Here is a 19,846-nt window from a genome sequence, read left to right on the forward strand (position 1 = left end):
GACACATTTATTCAAGTTGCAAATGATGCTACACGTGTGTGGCTTTGTCATCTTGTAAAGAAATAATAATAAATAGATAGATTCCCTTTATTCATCCCTAAGGGGGAATTTTTCTTTGAGAGTATTGATAATTGAGAGAAGTGTGGCTATGTGGTCTTGTGGTATGACACTCGCTTTTGGATGTAAAGGTCCTGGGTTCGAGCCTCATTCTGCGCATAGTTGAGCCTTAATAATGATAATAATAATCATGATTATGTGATGATGATAATAAAGCATTTCTACAGCGCATAAGCATGACGGTGTAATATTGAAGCGATCGTCAATTTCAAATTGTGGTTGTTCTTACACGATTTCAGAAATTACTAATTTCCTTGTCAAATTACTAAAAATTGACATAAAAATGACTAAATTTGAAGTTTTCAATTTGGCAGGTCTGAAATTTATTTGCGAGGGAGGAGTTAAGCTATCAACGCTTGACTCTATGTTATATATTTGTGTTGAGGATAGAACTTTAGTATAAAGATTTGCTATTACTGTCTTATTATTATTAAAATGTTCATGTGACCTCCCTGCCTGCTCGTTGCTCTTGGTTGCTCCATTCATTAAGTCATGGCGTTCATGCTTCTTGACACGACAATAAGATTTGTTGTTTGAAAATAGGTAAACGGTGCTGCTCGAAGCTCGAAGAAATGAATGTTTTGGTTTATTCATCTAACAACGCCACTACCACATTATCTCATTCGTATGTAGTGTTTCATTCATACTGTTTTGTTGATAAAGGGGAAACCCGAAACGTCCATTTGATCTGTTTTCGTATATTAAATTGAAGCTTACATTCAATTTCACTCTGTTATTTATTTGAAAATATGGAAAAAAAATTAAGGTTTATACAGAATCAAAATATGAAGAAATGAAGTCTGATAGTTATTGTTTGGCAAGTCTGCTCTTGGGGTATTTTGCAAAGGCAACTTTGATTGGGATATGCCCCCTTCACCCCCTCTTCCCCTCGCCCCCCCCCCTCTTCCCCTCACCCCTCGCCCCCCCCCTCTTCCCCTTATCCCCCCCTCTTCCCCTCACCCCCCCTCTTCCCCTCACCCCCCCTCTTCCCCTCGCCCCCCCTCTTCCCCTCGCCCCTCCCCCCCCCCCCCTCGCCCTCCCCTCGCCCCTCATCCCCCCCTCTTCCCCTCACCACCCCTCCCCCCTCGCCCTCCCCCCCTCTTCCCCTTGCCCCCCCCCCCCCTTTGAAAAAATAAAATGGTGAACTTCAGACCCTTTATTTAAAATTTTTTTTCGTTTGTTTGTTGTTGTTGTTGTTGTCTCAATCAGATAAAGTTTGCACTCCGGAAGATTACAAATGGTGGTCGTTTGGTGAGAGTCAGAAGGACAAGAATTGGTGCCTGTTAGGAAGGCTGACCAAGTACCAGAAACGCGTCAGGAACTCCATTTGCTTCAACGGACACGACTTTGTCCGACAGAAAACTGTGGAGAATTGCTCTTGTATTGCCGAGGACTTTGAGTGGTCAGTACAAACTTGTAGTCTTAACATTTCTGTACTTAAATACCGAGCTGCCAACTTTGTTTGTTTTGGGGTTTTTTTGGTTAGGGGGAGAGGGGGGTGGGGAGGGGGGGGGGAGTTATTTTATGGGCAAAAGCGCTTTGAACACATTTAGTGGATATTGTTATATATAAAAGCTCATTTTTTTAAATTTTGATTTTTAAAAAAAATTTATTTAATTAGATATGAATAATTGATAGTCTTGATGTGTTGTTTATGGCACTTTTTTCTTTTCTTTTTTTGATTGAACTTTAGTATATTTTATGGGTTATTTAATCAGATTCTGACAGGATTTCTAGAATCCTGATTTTAAATCAACTTTTCCCTCAATTTTCTTTGTTTTCCTAATGAGTCTGGGATGTGTCCACATGTATTATTGTGCGGCTATGTGGTCTTGTGGTATGACACTCGCTTTTCAATCGGAAGGTCCTGGGTTCGAGCCTCGCTCTGCGCATTGTTGAGTCCTTGGATAAGACTCTTTACGCAGTTTTTCTCACCGTACTCAGGTGTAAAATGACTGCCTGGCCGTTAACAGCGTTGTCTATGTCCGAAAAAATTGTAATATCGTCTAACAGGTGTCAAGTCCCGTCCTAAATATTACATGTTGCTGTTGGTCAATGATCCCTTGTAAAGTGCTTTGAGCACGTTTAGTGGATATTGCGCTATATAAAAGCTCATAAAAAATATTGTTTTAAAAAATATGAATACTTGATAGTCTTAATTCTGTGTTGTTTATGGCTTTTAAAATATTTTTATTGAACTTTAGTATAACGAATTGTCCATGTGTTTGTGTAAATCTTTGCCTCCTGTATTGGCAACCCTGTTAATCCTTATCGGGCCTTGAGGCACATAGGGCATCCACCAGACATCCTCTTCGGGCCTTGAGGCACATAGGGCATCCACCAGACATCCTCCTCGGGCCTTGAGGCACATAGGGCATCCACCAGACATCCTCTTCGGGCCTTGAGGCACATAGGGCATCCACCAGACATCCTCTTCGGGCCTTGAGGCACATAGCGCATCCACCAGACATGCTCTTCGGGCCTTGAGGCACATAGGGCATCCACCAGACATGCTCTTCGGGCCTTGAGGCACATAGGACATCCACCAGACATCCTCTTCGGGCCTTGAGGCACATAGGGCATCCACCGGACATCCTCTTCGGGCCTTGAGGCACATAGGGCATCCACCAGACATCCTCTTCAGGCCTTGAGGCACATAGGGCATCCACCAGACATCCTCTTTGGGCCTTGAGGCACATAGGGCATCCACCAGACATCCTCTTCGGCCTTTGAGGCACATAGGGAATCCACCAGACATCCTCTTCGGGCCTTGAGGCACATAGGGAATCCACCAGACATCCTCTTCGGGCCTTGAGGCACATAGGGCATCCACCAGACATCCTCTTCAGGCCTTGAGGCACATAGGGCATCCACCAGACATCCTCTTCGGGCCTTGAGGCACATAGGGCATCCACCAGACATCTCCATTTTTTTTGCAGTGGCTGCTTTTGCCGTGTCTGTATTCCAAGACAGGCCTGCTTCCTTTATTTCTTTTTCCACGGCCCTTCGCCAGGATCTCTTTGGGTCTCCCCCGCTTTCTCTTCCCATCAGTTTCAGGGCTGTCTTGGGAAGTGACCATTTTTCCATTCTGGTCACAAGCCCATACAAAATAGGATTGGGAGGTCGAAATTGTTCTGTGCAGCCCATGTAAAATTTTTGCCAACGAGAGTTACTGGCAAATCAGAAAATTGTAGAATTTTTTTTTTTTTTCACAGATTGATATACGAGTAATTTGCAAATAATTTTAAAAATTAATTTTGTACAGCGCTTTGAGTAGATATTGCACTATATAAATGCTCTATTAAAATTATTTTTTTTTATTGATAAATAGACATGACTCCAGATTAAGACTGAGGAAAAGGTCATTTTTCCCTATTTTTCCTGATTTCAAAAAAGGATTTTTTTCCCCTATCATTAGTGACTACGGCTATGAGCCCAGATATGACGGATGCACCCCGATCACAGGCTTCGACGCGTCAGAGCTTCATCCTATTCCTGATCCGTGTCCTGAGGGAACTTTCTACCCATACTCCAGAGGGTATGTATGTATGTTTGTGGGTGTATGTGTGTGTGTATGCTGATTGCCTTTTCCCATTCCCATTGAAATTATGAATTGGCTACTCAAGATAAATAAGCTCCTTAATACTTAGGATCAACAGATTTCTTAGGGTGCCAAGCTTTGGCCAAAGGTCAGAGGTCAGATTTTTCTCTCTCTAGTTTTGGATTCTCGACCAGAATTGCACAGGAACACGTTGGTCGGTCACAGCATCATTGTTTTGCTCACTAGTCTTTCTGTCTTTAGACTTAACTGAAACAAAAGTATTTTTTTTTTTCGGAGCTTAAAGCCCTATGAGGCAGGAGTTTATTCCCCTACTTTCAAATGCACGAAGTTAACAACAGCAATTGCTTACTATCCTTTGGATAATATGACGCTAGTCTATCGCAAAGTACTTTCCACCAGATCTAACAGACCCAGTTGCCCAATCACTGCTGGGTAGACAGGGGGGTCAGAAACAGTCTCAACTGCACCAGGGATCGATCACTGTCCCTTTGCGAGTGAAGCGAGTCTTCCATCAACACAGCTGTCGAGACCTCCAAATAGAACATACCTGATTTTCAAAATAAATAAATAAATAAAATAATAAATAAATGAATGAATGAATGAATAAATAAATAAATAAATAAATAAATAAATAAATTTTATAAATAAATAGATGAATAAATAAATAGATAAATAAATAGATGAATAAATAGATAAATAATTAGATAAATAAATAGATGAATAAATAGATAAATATATAGATGAATAAATAGATGAATAAATAGATAAATAAATAGATAAAGAAATAGATAAAGAAATAGATAAATAAATAGGTAAATAAATGAATAAAGAAATAGATAGATAAATAAATAAATAAATAAATAAAATAATAAATAAATAAATAAAATAATAAATAAATAAATAAATTTTATAAATAAATAGATGAATAAATAAATCGATAAATAAATAGATAAATAAATAGATGAATAAATAGATAAATAAATAGATAAATAAATAGATGAATAAATAGATAAATAAATAGATGAATAAATAGATGAATAAATAGTTGAATAAATAGATAAATAAATAGATAAATAAATAGATAAATAAATAGATGAATAAATAGATAAATAAATAGATGAATAAATAGATGAATAAATAGATAAATAAATAGATAAATAAATAGATAAATAAATAGATGAATAAATAAAAAGATAAATAAATAGATGAATAAATAGATAAATAAGTAAATAGAGGGAATAAATAACTGATTTTTTGGAATGGTTTTCTTCTTCCATTTTTCTTTCTTACTTTGTCTGACACCTTTCATACACACTTGTTCAGATCTGTAAAATAAACATTGTTTTAAAAAAAGATTTATTCATTTATATTTTTGTTCATTCCAGATATCGCAAAGTTGCTGGGGACACCTGTCAGGGTGGAAAGGAACATCAGTTGGGTCCCCTCATGTACTCGTGTCCACTCAACGGTAAATTGATTTTGCATCGTCATCGTCATCGTCGTTGTTGTCTTCATATCATCATCATCATCATCATCATCGTATTATCATCATCATCGTCATCATCGTATCATGATCATCGTCGTCGTCGTTGTTGTCATCATCATCATCATCATCATCATCATCATCATCATCATCATCATCATCGTCATCGTCGTCGTCATTGTCTTCATATCATCATCATCATCGTATTATCATCATCATCATCATCATCGTATTATTATCATCATCATCATCATCGTATTATCATCATCATCATCATCATCATCTACGCCATAGTAGGCAGGGAGGTACTTACTGTATCTTCTATCCCCCTGTATCTGTTTTCCAATATGCTTTCTGTATTTGTCGTGGAATGAGATTACTTGGTTTTGTCCAGGCCCTGGCTGGATACCCGGCTGGAATGTAAACAGTCAAATGTATAGTTAGAGTTTTGGGAGATGATATTTTTTGTCTTGCAAATCATCTCTCTGTTATGCATTTTATTTTATTTTTTTTGGTATTATAATACATAATAATTTGTAAATATTTGAGTGTATTCTTCTTAGTGGGGACCAGTACTTGTGTCTGGATGAGACTTTTAGGTGATCTCAAACTAAGTACTTTGATAGTGTGCTCTTAGAATCTACATGTTCCCTATTTGAACCAATTCTCCTTTGTCTTCCCTTTTCTTGGGTGCTTTAGTTGTAAATCTAGAACTTTTTACTATCCCATTTTCTTCCTTTTTACTGGCGCTGATATGACCTTAATGTGTTGCAAACGCCGTGAAACCCTCAAAACCAAAACATACGGCAGCTTATCATGCTGATATTATCACTTCTGCAGCTTTGTTTTGCATATGTGGCAGTCTGTTGATGCAGAACCCATACCTGGGAAGTTGGCGGAATCATTCCTATTTTCACACTTCCTTTTTGTGTTATTTCCGCCATTGTCTCTAAAATTCCGATTTTCAAAAATCATGATAATGGTAAAGATAATATTTTTAAAAGAGCAAGAAGGGGGGGGGGGGGGGTTGAAAGAGATGAAATTCCTATTTTTTGCCTCAAATTCCTATTTTCAGGCATTCTGATTCCACTATTAGAATGTGGAGGGTTGGCAGGTCTGCAGAACCTTGGGGTCCCCTGGAGAAGGGATTGCAAATCCTGACAGCTAATAAACAACAATGTGAAATTGAATGTGCGGCTGTGTGGTCTAGTGGTATGACACTCGTTTTCGGATCGGAAGGTCCTGGGTTCGAGCCTCGCGCTTGACGCATAGTTGAGTCCTTGGAAAAGACTCTTTACTCACATTCTCTCACCGTACTCAGGTGTAAAATGAGTACCTGGCCGTTAACAGCGTTGTCTTTGTCCGAAAAATTGTAATATCGCCTAACAGGCATCATGTCTCGTCCTACATGTTAAATGTTGCTGTTGACCAGGGACCCCTTGTAAAGCGCTTTGAGCGCGTTAAGTGGATATTGCGCTATATAAAAGCTCAAAAAAAAAAAAGAAAAAGTAAAACAGATAAAAAGGCAGTTTCGGGTTTCCCCTTTATCAACCAAAATGGGATGAATGAAACACGACAGACGAATGAGATTATGTAGTAGTGGCGCATAGTCCTTGGAAAAGGCTCTTTACTCACATTATCTCACCGTACTCAGGTGTAAAACGAGTACCTGGCCGTTAACAGCGTTGTCTCTAACTTCAAAAATTGTAATATCGCCTTACGGGCATCATTGCTTTTTTGCCAGGAACACTTTGTAAAGCACTTTTAGCACGTTTAGTGGATATTGCGCAATATAAAATCTCCAGTTAATGCTCAGGATTTCATTGGACGGAGGTTAAACCTGGCATAGGTACATCTTTATAGGAGAGTGTCATAACACATGATTAAAACAGCCACACATAATATAATTATGCATAAAATTTGTATTTGCTACCAATCCATTAAAAAAAATTATTTTTTTTTAATTTTTAAATTTTTTCAGAGCGTAAAGATTTTCTCCTGGTGAATATGGGCCGTAAGACGGCCATTGTAAACCTTGACGACAGCTCTGTGCTGGACATCACATTGCCAGGTGGGGATTCGGCTAGTTTGGCCACATTTGACTATAAGGAAAATTGTGAGATCTACGTCGACAGCGAGAGAGCACTCAAGGTGAGAACGATTGACAAACTGATACTTCATTAGACTGGAAAACATTTAATTAAAAAAAACAAACAAAACAAATAAAAGCCAAACCAATACAAAAACAAATGTACATATAATGGCCAACTGTCCTGAAAGAATCGGGGACTGCCCTGATTTGGCAATCTCAAGAAAGATTATATATGTATATAGATATATAATTTTTTCTTGTGTTTGAATAATCAGTATAATAAGCATTTACTTGAAAAAGCTTAACATTACAAGACATTACAGTACATGTTCTTCTTCATTCATACAACTGATAATGATACTTAGGATAATTATCTTGATGATAATAATGATAATAATAATAATAATAATAATAATAATAATAATAATAATAATAATAATAATAATAATAATAATAATAATAATAATAATAATAATAATAATAAGATTATATATGTATATAGATATATAATTTTTTCTTGTGTTTGAATAATCAGTATAATAAGCATTTTCTTGAAAAAGCTTAACATTACAAGAAATTACAGTACATGTTCTTCTTCATTCATACAACTGATAATGATACTTAGGATAATTATCTTGATGATAATAAGGATAATAATAATAATAATAATAATAATAATAATAATAATAATAATAATAATAATAATAATAATAATAATAATAATAATAATAATAATAATAATAAATAATAATAATAATAATAATAATAATAATAATAATAATAATAATAATAATAATAATAATAATAATAATGAGGATGATGTTGATGACAATGATGATGATGATGAGCACGATGACTGCCACTTATGAGTTATTCAAGTGTCCCATTAAAATAGACCCGAGAGACAAATTTCCCTTTGATAATGAATAAAGTTTCATTATTTATTTGTTAATAACACGAAATGAAGTGAGAAGGAAAGTGCCAGAAGACACCAGAGAATTAAAACTTTGCGATGGGAGCTCTCTGTTGTCTTCTGGCACTTTCTGACTCACTTCATTTCTTGTTTTTATCAACGTAAGTGCCTGCTCCACTCACTTTTCTGAATTAAAAATTCACCCCAAATACCGGAGCATACTCAATGTCTCAATCGTTTCCATGTTTCATGTTTGTGTTGAGAATATTATGGCTGGCTATTAAACTTAAATGCTGGCCAACTAATTGCGCAGAATTTGTGTGTGTTGAACCCATGACCTCAAGAAGTCGGGGAGAAGTGGCTCTAGATAGCCTAGAATTTGAGCTCATACGGTAGAGTCATGATCTCCCCGGCCAGGTGGAGTTGTTGTACCAGTAAGGTTGCGGGTTCGAGCCCCCATCGCCTCCGAGAAGTTTTTATTGTCTGTTGTCTTCTGTCACTTTCCTACTCACTCCATTTCTTGTTTTTATCAACATAAGTACCTGCTCCTTTCACTTTTCTGAATTATTTATTTGTTATAAATCGTCTCAAATTATACAAAATTGTTTATGAACTTCAAAAGCATTTATAATGATACATGAATTCACAAATTAAATTTTTTATTATTTTTTTTTTTTTTTTTTTTTTTTTAAATCTCTATTCCGGGGTCTACAGCAATTTTGTCTTGGAAATAAAGAAGATAGTCGGGTTGACGATAGGTTTGGCCCCCAAACTGAGATGCACTGTCTGGCGTTCGACTGGACAGCCCGTAACGTCTACCTGTGCAATCACACCAACAGCGTCATATTTGTGCGGAGTACTGTGAATCCGTTTCAAAGACGCCTGTACAACGCATCGCATGGTATCAGGAGTCCTCGTTCTTTGGTGGTCGACCCGAGTAATGGGTGAGTGAAAATGTCTGTTGGTTTTTTTGTTTGTTTGGAATCTATTTTTAATGGCAGAATTAAAAAATTAAACGAAATAAATTGAGATTTTATATAGCGCAATAGCCACTTAATATGCTCAAAACGCTTTACAAATGGTCCGTGACCAACAGCAACACTTGTAACATGTGTTCAGCAACACTTAACATGTAGAACAGGACATGACGCCTGTTAGGCGTTATTACAATTTTTTTCCAACAGAATCGACGCTGTTAATGGCCATGTACTCATTTTACACTTGAATACTGTGACAGAATATGAGTAAAGAGCCTTTTCCAAGGACTCAACTATGTGCCGAGCGAGGCTCAAATCCAGGACCTTCCGATCCGAAAGCGAGTGTCATACCACAAGACCAAATCTTGAGATAAAAGTTTTTTGTTTTTTTTTCCTGGACTTCATTGCTGTTATTGTTATAGTGAGGCTCTTTGGTTATGTGATATGACACTCGTCTTTGAACCAGAAACCCCAGGGTTCGAATCCAACTCTGAGCAAAGCCTAGTAGAGTCCTTTGAAAAGGGTCTTTTTACTCACATTATTTCACTTTACTCAGGTGTATAATGAGCACCTGGCCTTTTAAGTGTAAAAAAAAAACCCCTCTAAAATATGTGATTTATGTGATTCTGAGTTTTAAAAAAAATTTTTTTCATCCTAAAATTTCGACTTTTGAAGGTTTTTATTCCGATTGTTCGTGATAACAAGTTCAAGTTTTTTCATCTTAAAATTTGGACTTTTGAAGGTTTTTATTCTGACTGTTTGTGATTACAAGGTCAAGTTTATGTGTTTATTCAGGGCTTTCTTGGCTGATAACCCTAGTATTTGTCTGAACAATAACAGCAATAATAATATTAATAATGATCATAATAATAATGATAATAATAGTAATACTGATAATAATAATAATAATAATAATAATTATAATAATAATAATAATAATAATAATAATAATAATAATAATAATAATGATGATGATGATGATGATGATGATGATGATGATGATGATGATGATGATGATAATAATAATAATGATAATAATAACAATAATAATAATAATAATAATAATAATAATAATAATAATAATAATAATAATAATAATGATGATGATGATGATGATGATGATGATGATGATGATGATGATGATGATGATGATGATGATAATAATAATAATGATAATAATAGTAATAATAATAATAATAATAATAATAATAATAATAATAATAGATGATGAGGATGATGATAATGATGATGATGATGATGATGATGATGATGATGATGATGATGATGATGATGATGATGATGATGATGATAATAATAATAATGATAATAATAATAATGATGATGATGATGATGATGATGATGATGATGATGATGATGATGATGATGATGATGATGATGATAGCAGGTTGTCCAGTCTAAAAATATTTGTTCAAGTATCATGCAATGGTGGACCTGTCGTTTTTATGCCTTTTCTTCACTTTTCTTCATCCATTAAAAAAAATTATTTAAATTTTTTTTTGTAATGTATTTATTGTCATATATCTTTTTTTTTTTAAATAAAAAAAGATGTTTTGTAATGTTTATATTGTTATATATATATTTTTTTTCTCTTTTCTATAACCACCATCAGGTACATGTTCTTTGTGGACAGGATTAACAGCAATGGCAACGATCACTACGGAATATTCCGGGCGTCCATGGACGGCTCGGATGCCAAAGTGACCTTGGTGGCCAATGCGACCCACGTTTCCAGCCACACCCCCTTGACCCTCGAGCTCGACTCGGAGCGTTTGTATTGGGAGAACAAGGGCAAGCTTTTGAGATCGGACTACCTCGGCAAGAACATCACTGTGTTGTCCACGAATGGGCCGAGGCTTTCGTCTGCAGCAGGAATCGCTATCTATAAGGTAACAGGCAATTTTACGCTGCTAGAACTGGGTGGGGTTCCCTACCTCCCATATTGAGCAGGGAGGCACTTACTGTGTCTTCTATCCCCCGATCTCTGTTTTCCAACATGCTTTATATCTTTGTCTTGGAATGAGATTGCTTGATTTTGTCCAGGCCCTGGCTGGAGGGAAACAGTCAAATGTATAGTTAGAGTTTTGGGAGATGATATTTTTTGTCTTGTAAATCATCTCTCTTTTATGCACTGTATTGTTTTGTTTACATATTATATATATGATTTTTAAACATTTGAGTGAATCCATCTTAGTTGGGACCTGTGCTTGTGCCTGGATGAGACTTTTAGTGATCTCAAACTAAAGAACAAGTGAAAATGGAGAGGCTTCGTATGGGAATACAATACAGACAACGGGCGTTTCATAACACGGACGGGAACAGTCCAAAAACAATACCCGAAACGTTCATCGTCTGTATTGTTCCCAAACGAAAAAAAAAATTAAAAAATTGAGCTTTTATATAGCGCAATATCCACTTAACGTGCTCAATGCGCTTTACAAGGGGTCCCTGGTCAACAGCAACATTTAACATGTGGGACGAGACATGACGCCTGTTAGGCGATATTACAAATTTTCGGACAAAGACAACGCTGTTAACGACCAGGTACTCATTTTACACCTGAGTACGGTGAGAGAATGTGAGTAAAGAGCCTTTTCCAAGGACTCAACTATGCGCCAAGCGAGGCTCGAACCCAGGACCTTCCGATCCGAAAACGAGTGTCATACCACTAGACCACATAGCCGTACAACGAAGCTTCTCTATTGTCAGTTTTTCGTTCGGGTCATAATATATTAACTTTCAGATAAGATTGAATGTGAAGAATCAAAGTCGTTAACTCAATAAATAATAATACTCCCCCCCATCCTCCCATCTCACACATACTTTCTTACCCATCCAGGACAACATATATGTGACCAGATTGAACAGTGACACCATCTCCGTCGTCAACAAAAACATGCCAGGGTGGTGGAGCGATTTCCCTGTCCACGGTCATCTCAGTGGAATCAAGGGGCTCATGGTGGTCTCGCAGTTCTCTCAACACGGTAATCATTTGCATAGCGGCCAACTTCCCAGATAAAATCATTTGCATAGCGGCCAACTTCCCAGATAAAATCATTTGCATAGCGGCCAACTTCCCAGAAAAATCATTTGCATAGCGGCCAACTTCCCAGATAAAATCATTTGCATAGCGGCCAACTGTCCAGATAAAATCATTTGCATAGCGGCCAACTGTCCAGATAAAATCATTTGCATAGCGGCTAATTTCCCAGATAAAATCATTTGCATAGCGGCCAAGTGCCCAGATATAATAATAATAATAATCATTATCATCATCATCATCATCATCATCATCATCATCATCATCATCATCATCATCATCATCATCATCATCATTATCATGAGCACCATGCTCCTACTATTCTTATTCCTCCTCCTCTCCCTGAACCTCCTCCACTTCCTCCTCCTCATCCTCCACTGTCTTTTTCTCCTTCTCTTCTTCTCATTATAGATACATCAGTAATATGAAATGTGTAGGGATTTCAAAATATTGCAAAATTGTTATATCACTTCTCTATATTCCTCTCCCCCCCCCCCCCCCTCCCTCCCCCCCCAGCCTTTTTCTTTTTCTTCTTCCTCCTTACCTCATTATAGATACATCAGGTATATGACATCTGTAGGAAATACCAAAGACTACGAAAGTGTTATAATATTCATCTTTATTCCTCTCTCCTCTCCCCCATCCCTCAAACCATGAATACCTGCAGTGATTTCCACAACCGATGCTCCACGATGCTCCAGATGCTCCACGATGCTCCACCTCATTTTTCTCTCTTCCGTCTTCCTCTCTTTCTCATTATAGAAATAGATACAGCAGCAGTTATATGAAATCTGTAGGCACTAATACCAAAATGATATATTATTTCTCTATATCCTTCTCTCTTCCCCCCCCCAACCAGCCATGAGTGCCTGCAGTGATTTCCACAAGCGATGCTCCCAACTCTGCCTTCCTAGACCGAACCCCACAACCTCTGACCCCAGTTTAGGCAGACACAATAGGACGTGCCTGTGCGGGGTGGGCTATCGTATCCGTCGACTGGATAACGGGCAGGATGAAGCGTGTACTTGTGAGGCTGGCGAAACGATGACTGAGGAATTTATTTGTGTGAAAAGTGGAAACAGTGAGTTGTTTACAAATGTGTTCAAGACCTTTTGAAATGGCTGTGGTCTCACCGCCTTATAACCTACCTCTTGTTGGGTGGGGTTCCTGACCTCCCATAGTGAGCAGGGAGTTACTTACTGTGTCTTTCTATCCCCCTGTAACTGGGTGGGGTTCCTGCCTGACCTCCCCATGGGTGCCAGTTTTCCGGTTCATGCCGGAATTCCGGTTTCGCGATATCTCGAAGTCAAATACCTCCGGTTTCAGTGTTTTGAGTAAAATAACCTAATAGCATCTATAAAAATTCGAAAACGTGATTCGGCCACCTTTTCCTCATTATGTCAATATGTTTGCTGTGTAATCATTTAATAATGGTATAAAAACGGTGATGAAATAAGAGTAAAGTTTAGGCCGCATTTTCAGTAGGAACATTTTCAGGTTTGACAAAGTGTCGAGATTTTAGTTTCAGGTTTCAGGACTTCTTCCTGCTGGCACCCATGGACCACCCATAGTGGGCAGGGAGGTACTTACTGCGTCTTCTATCCCTCTGTATCTGGATGGCGTTCCTGACCTCCCATAGTGGGCAGGGAGGTACTTAATGTGTCTTCTATCCCTCTGTAACTGGGTGAGGTTCCTGACCTCCCATAGTGGGTAGGGAGGTACTGACTGTGTCTTTTATCCCTCTGTATCTGGATGGGGTTCCTGCCTGACCTCCCATAGTGGGCAGGGAGGTACTTACTGTGTCTTCTATCCCTCTGTATCTGGGTGGGGTTCCTGCCTGACCTCCCATAGTGGGCAGGGAGGTACTTACTTTGTCTTCTATCCCTCTGTAACTGGATGGGGTTCCTGACCTCCCATAGTGGGCAGGGAGGTACTTACTGTGTCTTCTATCCCTCTGTAACTGGATGGGGTTCCTGACCTCCCATAGTGGGCAGGGAGGTACTTACTGTGTCTTCTATCCCTCTGTAACTGGATGGGGTTCCTGACCTCCCATAGTGGGTAGGGAGGTACTGACTGTGTCTTTTATCCCTCTGTATCTGGATGGGGTTCCTGCCTGACCTCACATAGTGGGCAGGGAGGTACTTACTGTGTCTTCTATCCCTCTGTATCTGGATGGGGTTCCTGACTTTCCCCATAGTGGGCAGGGAGGTACTTACTGTGTCTTCTATCCCTCTGTAACTGGATGTGGTTCCTGACCTCCCATAGTGGGCAGGGAGGTACTGACTGTGTCTTCTATCCCTCTGTATCTGGATGGGGTTCCTGACTTTCCCCATAGTGGGCAGGGAGGTACTTACTGTGTCTTCTATCCCTCTGTAACTGGATGGGGTTCCTGACCTCCCATAGTGGGCAGGGAGGTACTTACTGTGTCTTCTATCCCTCTGTATCTGGATGGGGTTCCTGACCTCATAAAGTGGGCAGGGAGGTACTTACTGTGTCTTCTATCCCTCTGTATCTGGATGGGGTTCCTGACCTCCCATAGTGGGCAGGGTCATACTTACTGTGCCTTCTATCCCTCTGTATCTGGATGGGGTTCCTGACCTCTCATAGTGGGCAGGGTCATACTTACTGTGCCTTCTATCCCCCTATATCTGTTTTCCCATTTGCTTTCCGTCTTTGTCTTGGTATTGAGATTACTTGGTTTTGTCCTGGCCCTGGCCGGATACCCTGGCTGGGAGGGATACAGTCAATTGTATAGTTTGATATTTTTTTCCTTGTAAATTCTCTCTTCGTTGTGCATTGTATTATGTTTTGTTTACATATTATATATGATTTGTGAACATTTAAGTGTTTAAGCCTTAGTGGGGAGCCTGTGCTTGTGTCTGGATGAGACTTTTAGGTGATCTCAAACTAATACTTTGATAGTGTACTCTTGGAATCTACATCTGTTTCCTATTTGAACCAATTCCCCTTTTTTACTAACCCATTTTCTTCCTTTTTACTGGCTCTGATGTGATCTTAATGTGTTACAAGGACCATAAAACCCTTAACTCTCTCGAGTTCTCCCTCATTGAAAATCAAACAAATTTGTTCGATTTTCCATGCATATGAAGTCGAGAGAGTTAAAAACAAAACAAACAACCTACTTCTTGGGTGACGATAATTTGGTGCCAGAATCTCAGGCGGTAGAGATTTCGACTGTTAGAGTTGGACTGTTCGATATAGCAGAAACTACTTTGTGATTAACTCGCTTTCTATACGCTTTAACTGTCGTAATGTCACTTCCCTCGTAATGACGCTTGGTAACTTAGTAACTGGCTCTAAACTATCGGAACAATGGCGGATACCCTTATGAAATATTTCTCAGACGAGCATAAAAGCGTATCCAGAGGGAAAAAAAAACCATTATAAATTTGATCATGTTTTGACTTTTACACATTCTGATCATAAGACATAAGAAAAGTTCTAGTCAGCATGAAGAATAAAAAGTACCGATTTTCTTTGTTTAGAACCACTATGGCGACGTGACATCAGACTATTGAATCCAATTAGCGACCAATGAAAAAGTGTAGCATCTTTAATGTCTTCGTCCTCATCCACTTATACAGTGTTTGTGTATTATAATGTGGTATTGATCGGAAGGTCCTGTGTTCGAGCTTCGCTTGGCGCATAGTTGAGACCTTGGAAAAGGCTCTTTACTCGCATTCTCTCACTGTACTCAGGTGTAAAATGAATACCTGGCCATTGCTTCTGTTGGAAATAGATTGCAATATCGCCTAACAGGCTTCATGTCCCGTCCTACATATTATGTGTTGCTGTTGGTCAGGGACCCCTAGTAAAGCGCTTTGAGCACGTTTAGTGGATATTGCGCTATATAAAAGCTCAATTTAAAAAACCTTTTTTTTTTTTTTTTTTTTTTTTAAAGTGTTTTTTAGGTGTATATTATATAAATATTGCTATTGTTGTGTGTTATTCCAGCATCAAGTTGCGGTCCTGACCAGCACGCGTGTAACTCAAAGGACGAGTGTATCTATGCCACTTGGTTGTGTGACGGCGATGAAGATTGCTCCGATGGATCAGATGAGGAGAGTTGTGGTAAGGGTCCCTTTTATAAGGGGAGGAATGATTTTTGGTTGAATCGAAGTCGACGTCATCATCATCATCATCATCATCATCATCATCATCATCATCATCTTCATAATCGTTGCCTTCATCAATGTCATCATCATCATCATCATCATTGTCATAATCGTTGCCTTCATCAATGTCATCATCATCATCATCATCATCGTCATAATCGTTGCCTTCATCAATGTCATCATCATCATCATCATCATCGTCATAATCGTTGCCTTCATCAATGTCATCATCATCATCATCATCATCATCATCATTGATGTAATCATGATCATTGATATCATCATCGTTGTAATAATCATTGCCATCATCATCATCATCATCATCATCATCATCATCATCATCATCATCATCATCATCATCATCATCATCATCATCATCATCATATCATCATCATCATCATCATCATCATCATCGTTGCCTTCATCAATGTCATCATCATCATCATCATTGATATCATCATCATCATCGTTGTAATAACCATTGCCATCATCTTTGTCATCATCATCATCATCATCATCATCATCATCATCATCATCATCATCATCATCATCATCATCATCATCGTTGTAATAATCATTGCCATCATCTTTGTCATCATCATCATCATCATCATCATCATCATCATCATCATCAGCGTTGTCATAATCATTGCCTTCATCGATGTCATCATCATCACCATCACTATCACATCATCATTTTTAATTCCATCTACTATCAACACCATTCCTTTTTTGTTTCATCCATGTTGTATCATATTGAATATGTGGCTCACGTAGGTAAAACAAAAGTTTATATCATAGTCTGTTCCAAGTCCCGTACCCACAAAAAATCGTAAATTCCCCCAAAGTTACAAAATGCGGTGCCGTGATTTTGTCATGTGGGCTTCGATTTTAACCATCTCCTTACCATCTACAGCAAAATTGTCACATCTGTTACGACACAATATAGATTAATTTTGTAGATCACAAACTTTGAAAAATGATTTTTGTTTAATTAATAAGAACATAACGTTGTTTTGTAGAGAGATTTTTTTGAGTTTAAAGAATCAATTTTTCTGCGTGGTAAGCCTGCCATTTTGGGAAAATGCTGAAAATGATCAGTAAGGAGAGGGTTAAGTGACATTTGGAATTTTGAATACTGTACTGATAGTGCCAGACCAAACAGTTCTCTCACCGGCTGTGGAACGGACTATAGGTATCCTATGAGTGTAACTTTTACAATTCGTACGGCTATGTGATCTTGTGGTATAACACTCGCTTTCGGATTGGAAGGTCCTGGGGGGTTCGAGCCTTGCTCGGTGCATAGTTCAGTCCTTGGAAAAGACTTTACTCACGTTCTCTCTCCGTAATCAGGTGTAAAATGAGTACCTGACCGTTAACAGCGTTGTTTTGGGAGATGATATTTTTTTTCTGTGTAAATCATCTCTTTGTTATATATTATATTATATGTGTTGTTTTGAATGTGTAATGTAAGCATTTGAGTGTGTTCCTTTGTTAAAGATCATCAAAAAGTCTCATCCAGACACCATCACAGAATCCCACTGAGACTTTTTGATGATCTTTAACAAAGTACACTGATGGTATGTCCTTGGAATCTACATTTTTGTTCCCTATTTGAACCATTCCCCTTTGTCTTAATTTTTCTTGTGTGTAAATTTTGAATGTATTTGATTATCCCATTTCCTCCTTTTTACTGGTGCTGATATGAACTATAAATGTTGTAAGTGTCGTAAAACCCTTAAAAACAAACATTACATATTTTTTCCCCCTCTTTTTCCAATTTTCCAGCCTTGAGGACCTGTGGTGATGGTTTGTTCACCTGTGCCAATGGCAAGTGTATTCTGAGTTCCTGGAGATGTGACAGGGAGGACGACTGCAGAGACGACCAACAATCTGATGAAATGGGATGTGGTAAAGTCCATTTCCTGGCCTTGATCTTGACCCACTTTTTTTGTAGAAAGAAATAAACATTATTAAAATGGAACGGAAGCTTAAATTGAATGGGCGGAGACAGATGATGTGGAAGTTTCGGGTTTTCACTTTGTCAAGAAATCATGACGAGTGAAACACTTGAATGTTTTTGTTGACAAAGGGGAAACCCGAAACGTCTACACCATCTTTCTTCATAAATAAATTGATTCTTCCATTCTATTTTAATATTATCATCTTTAATGTCGTATTTTATCTCTATTTTAAGACTCATAGAACTGTATCCTAGTAGTGCGGCTATGCGGTCTAGTGGTATGCCACTCGCCTTTCAACTAGAAAGTCCTGTGTTCGAGCCCTGCTCTGAGTGGCACATAAATGAGTCCCTCGAAGAGGCCCTTTATTCACATTCTCTCACCATACTCGGGTGTTTAATGAGTACCTGTCTGGAAACAGTGTTGTTTGTCGAAAATTATTTTTGTAATATCGCCTGCATGTTGCTGTTGACCCAGGACCCTTTGTAAAGTGCCTTGAGCATTTTTAAGTGGATATTGCGCTATATAAAAGCTAAAGAAAAAAAAAAGAAAAAAAAAGAGGAGTTCATGGTATTAGTTGACAATAGGGGAAACTTCCACATCATCTGACTTTGTTAAATGAATTGAAGTTTCCATTTCATTTTAACTCACTCAACCCTGACACCGACTATATCCGTAGTTTACCCGGGTTACTTTTACCCCATCCCTATTTATTATATTTTTCTGAGACAAATTATAGGCGTAGTATCAAAGCTAATGTTTTTAGTTTTTGGCATATTAATGGTAGTTGAATAAACCTATCTATGTACATGTTCATTTTTAATACATTTTTTCCAATTTCTCACTCTCCCCTCCCTCTCCCTTTCTCTCTCTCCTCTCTCCCTCTCTCTCTCCCCCTCTCCCTCTCTCTCCCCCCTCTCTCTCTCTCTCTCTCTCCCCTCCTCTCCCTCTCTCTCTCTCCCCCTCTCTCTCTCTCTCCTCTCACTCTCTCTCTTTTCTCTCTCTCTCTCTCTCTCTCTCTCTCTCTCTCTCTCTCTTTCTCTCTCTCTCTCTCTCTCCTCTCACTCTCTCTCTCTCTGTCTCTTTCTCTTCCAGGCACACAAAACTGCAGCAATACTCAATTCCAGTGTGATGATGGCTATTGTATTCATGACTCTTGGAGATGTGATGGGGACAACGATTGCCACGACTTTTCAGACGAAAAGGACTGCGGGAACAATGGTAGGTTATGATTACAACAACAACAAAAAAATGGGGGGGGGGGGGGGGAGAAGAGGGGGAGGAGGGGTATATATATATATTTATATATATATATATATATATATATATATATATATATATATATATATATTAATGTAAATGTGTCTGCAAAGGCTGGAAACAAAATTGAGCATAAACTTGAACTCATTTTCCTTGTTAAATAGGTTTTTGATAGTTAAAAATTGCTATACAGAAGTGCTCAGTGCAACAAATATTTATCCAGTGTTTTTGCTAAGTTTGTCAAGTCAAACCACTTAACTGTGATTATAAAAAGAAAGAAAAAATGA

General features: G+C 38.2%; 1 protein-coding gene across 2 annotated transcripts in view; it reads left to right on the forward strand.

Moving 5' to 3' along the window:
* Nucleotides 1–19,846, forward strand: part of LOC144959616 (sortilin-related receptor-like) — an 84,242-nt gene that overhangs the window by 31,418 nt on the left and 32,978 nt on the right. For both annotated transcript variants that reach the window (XM_078892253.1, XM_078892252.1), the window contains 11 exons: nucleotides 1,327–1,519; nucleotides 3,536–3,655; nucleotides 5,065–5,147; nucleotides 7,144–7,313; nucleotides 8,882–9,111; nucleotides 10,775–11,051; nucleotides 12,002–12,146; nucleotides 13,062–13,283; nucleotides 16,178–16,294; nucleotides 18,127–18,249; nucleotides 19,395–19,520. In XM_078892253.1, the coding sequence (XP_078748379.1) occupies nucleotides 1,327–1,519; nucleotides 3,536–3,655; nucleotides 5,065–5,147; nucleotides 7,144–7,313; nucleotides 8,882–9,111; nucleotides 10,775–11,051; nucleotides 12,002–12,146; nucleotides 13,062–13,283; nucleotides 16,178–16,294; nucleotides 18,127–18,249; nucleotides 19,395–19,520 (1,806 nt within the window). The remainder of the gene's footprint in view (nucleotides 1–1,326; nucleotides 1,520–3,535; nucleotides 3,656–5,064; nucleotides 5,148–7,143; nucleotides 7,314–8,881; nucleotides 9,112–10,774; nucleotides 11,052–12,001; nucleotides 12,147–13,061; nucleotides 13,284–16,177; nucleotides 16,295–18,126; nucleotides 18,250–19,394; nucleotides 19,521–19,846) is intronic.

This window comes from Berghia stephanieae, chromosome 14 (assembly GCF_034508935.2).
Source record: "Berghia stephanieae isolate SIO BIC M18660-M18661 chromosome 14, UCSD_Bste_1.3, whole genome shotgun sequence".
NCBI classification, from domain to species: domain Eukaryota; kingdom Metazoa; phylum Mollusca; class Gastropoda; order Nudibranchia; family Aeolidiidae; genus Berghia; species Berghia stephanieae.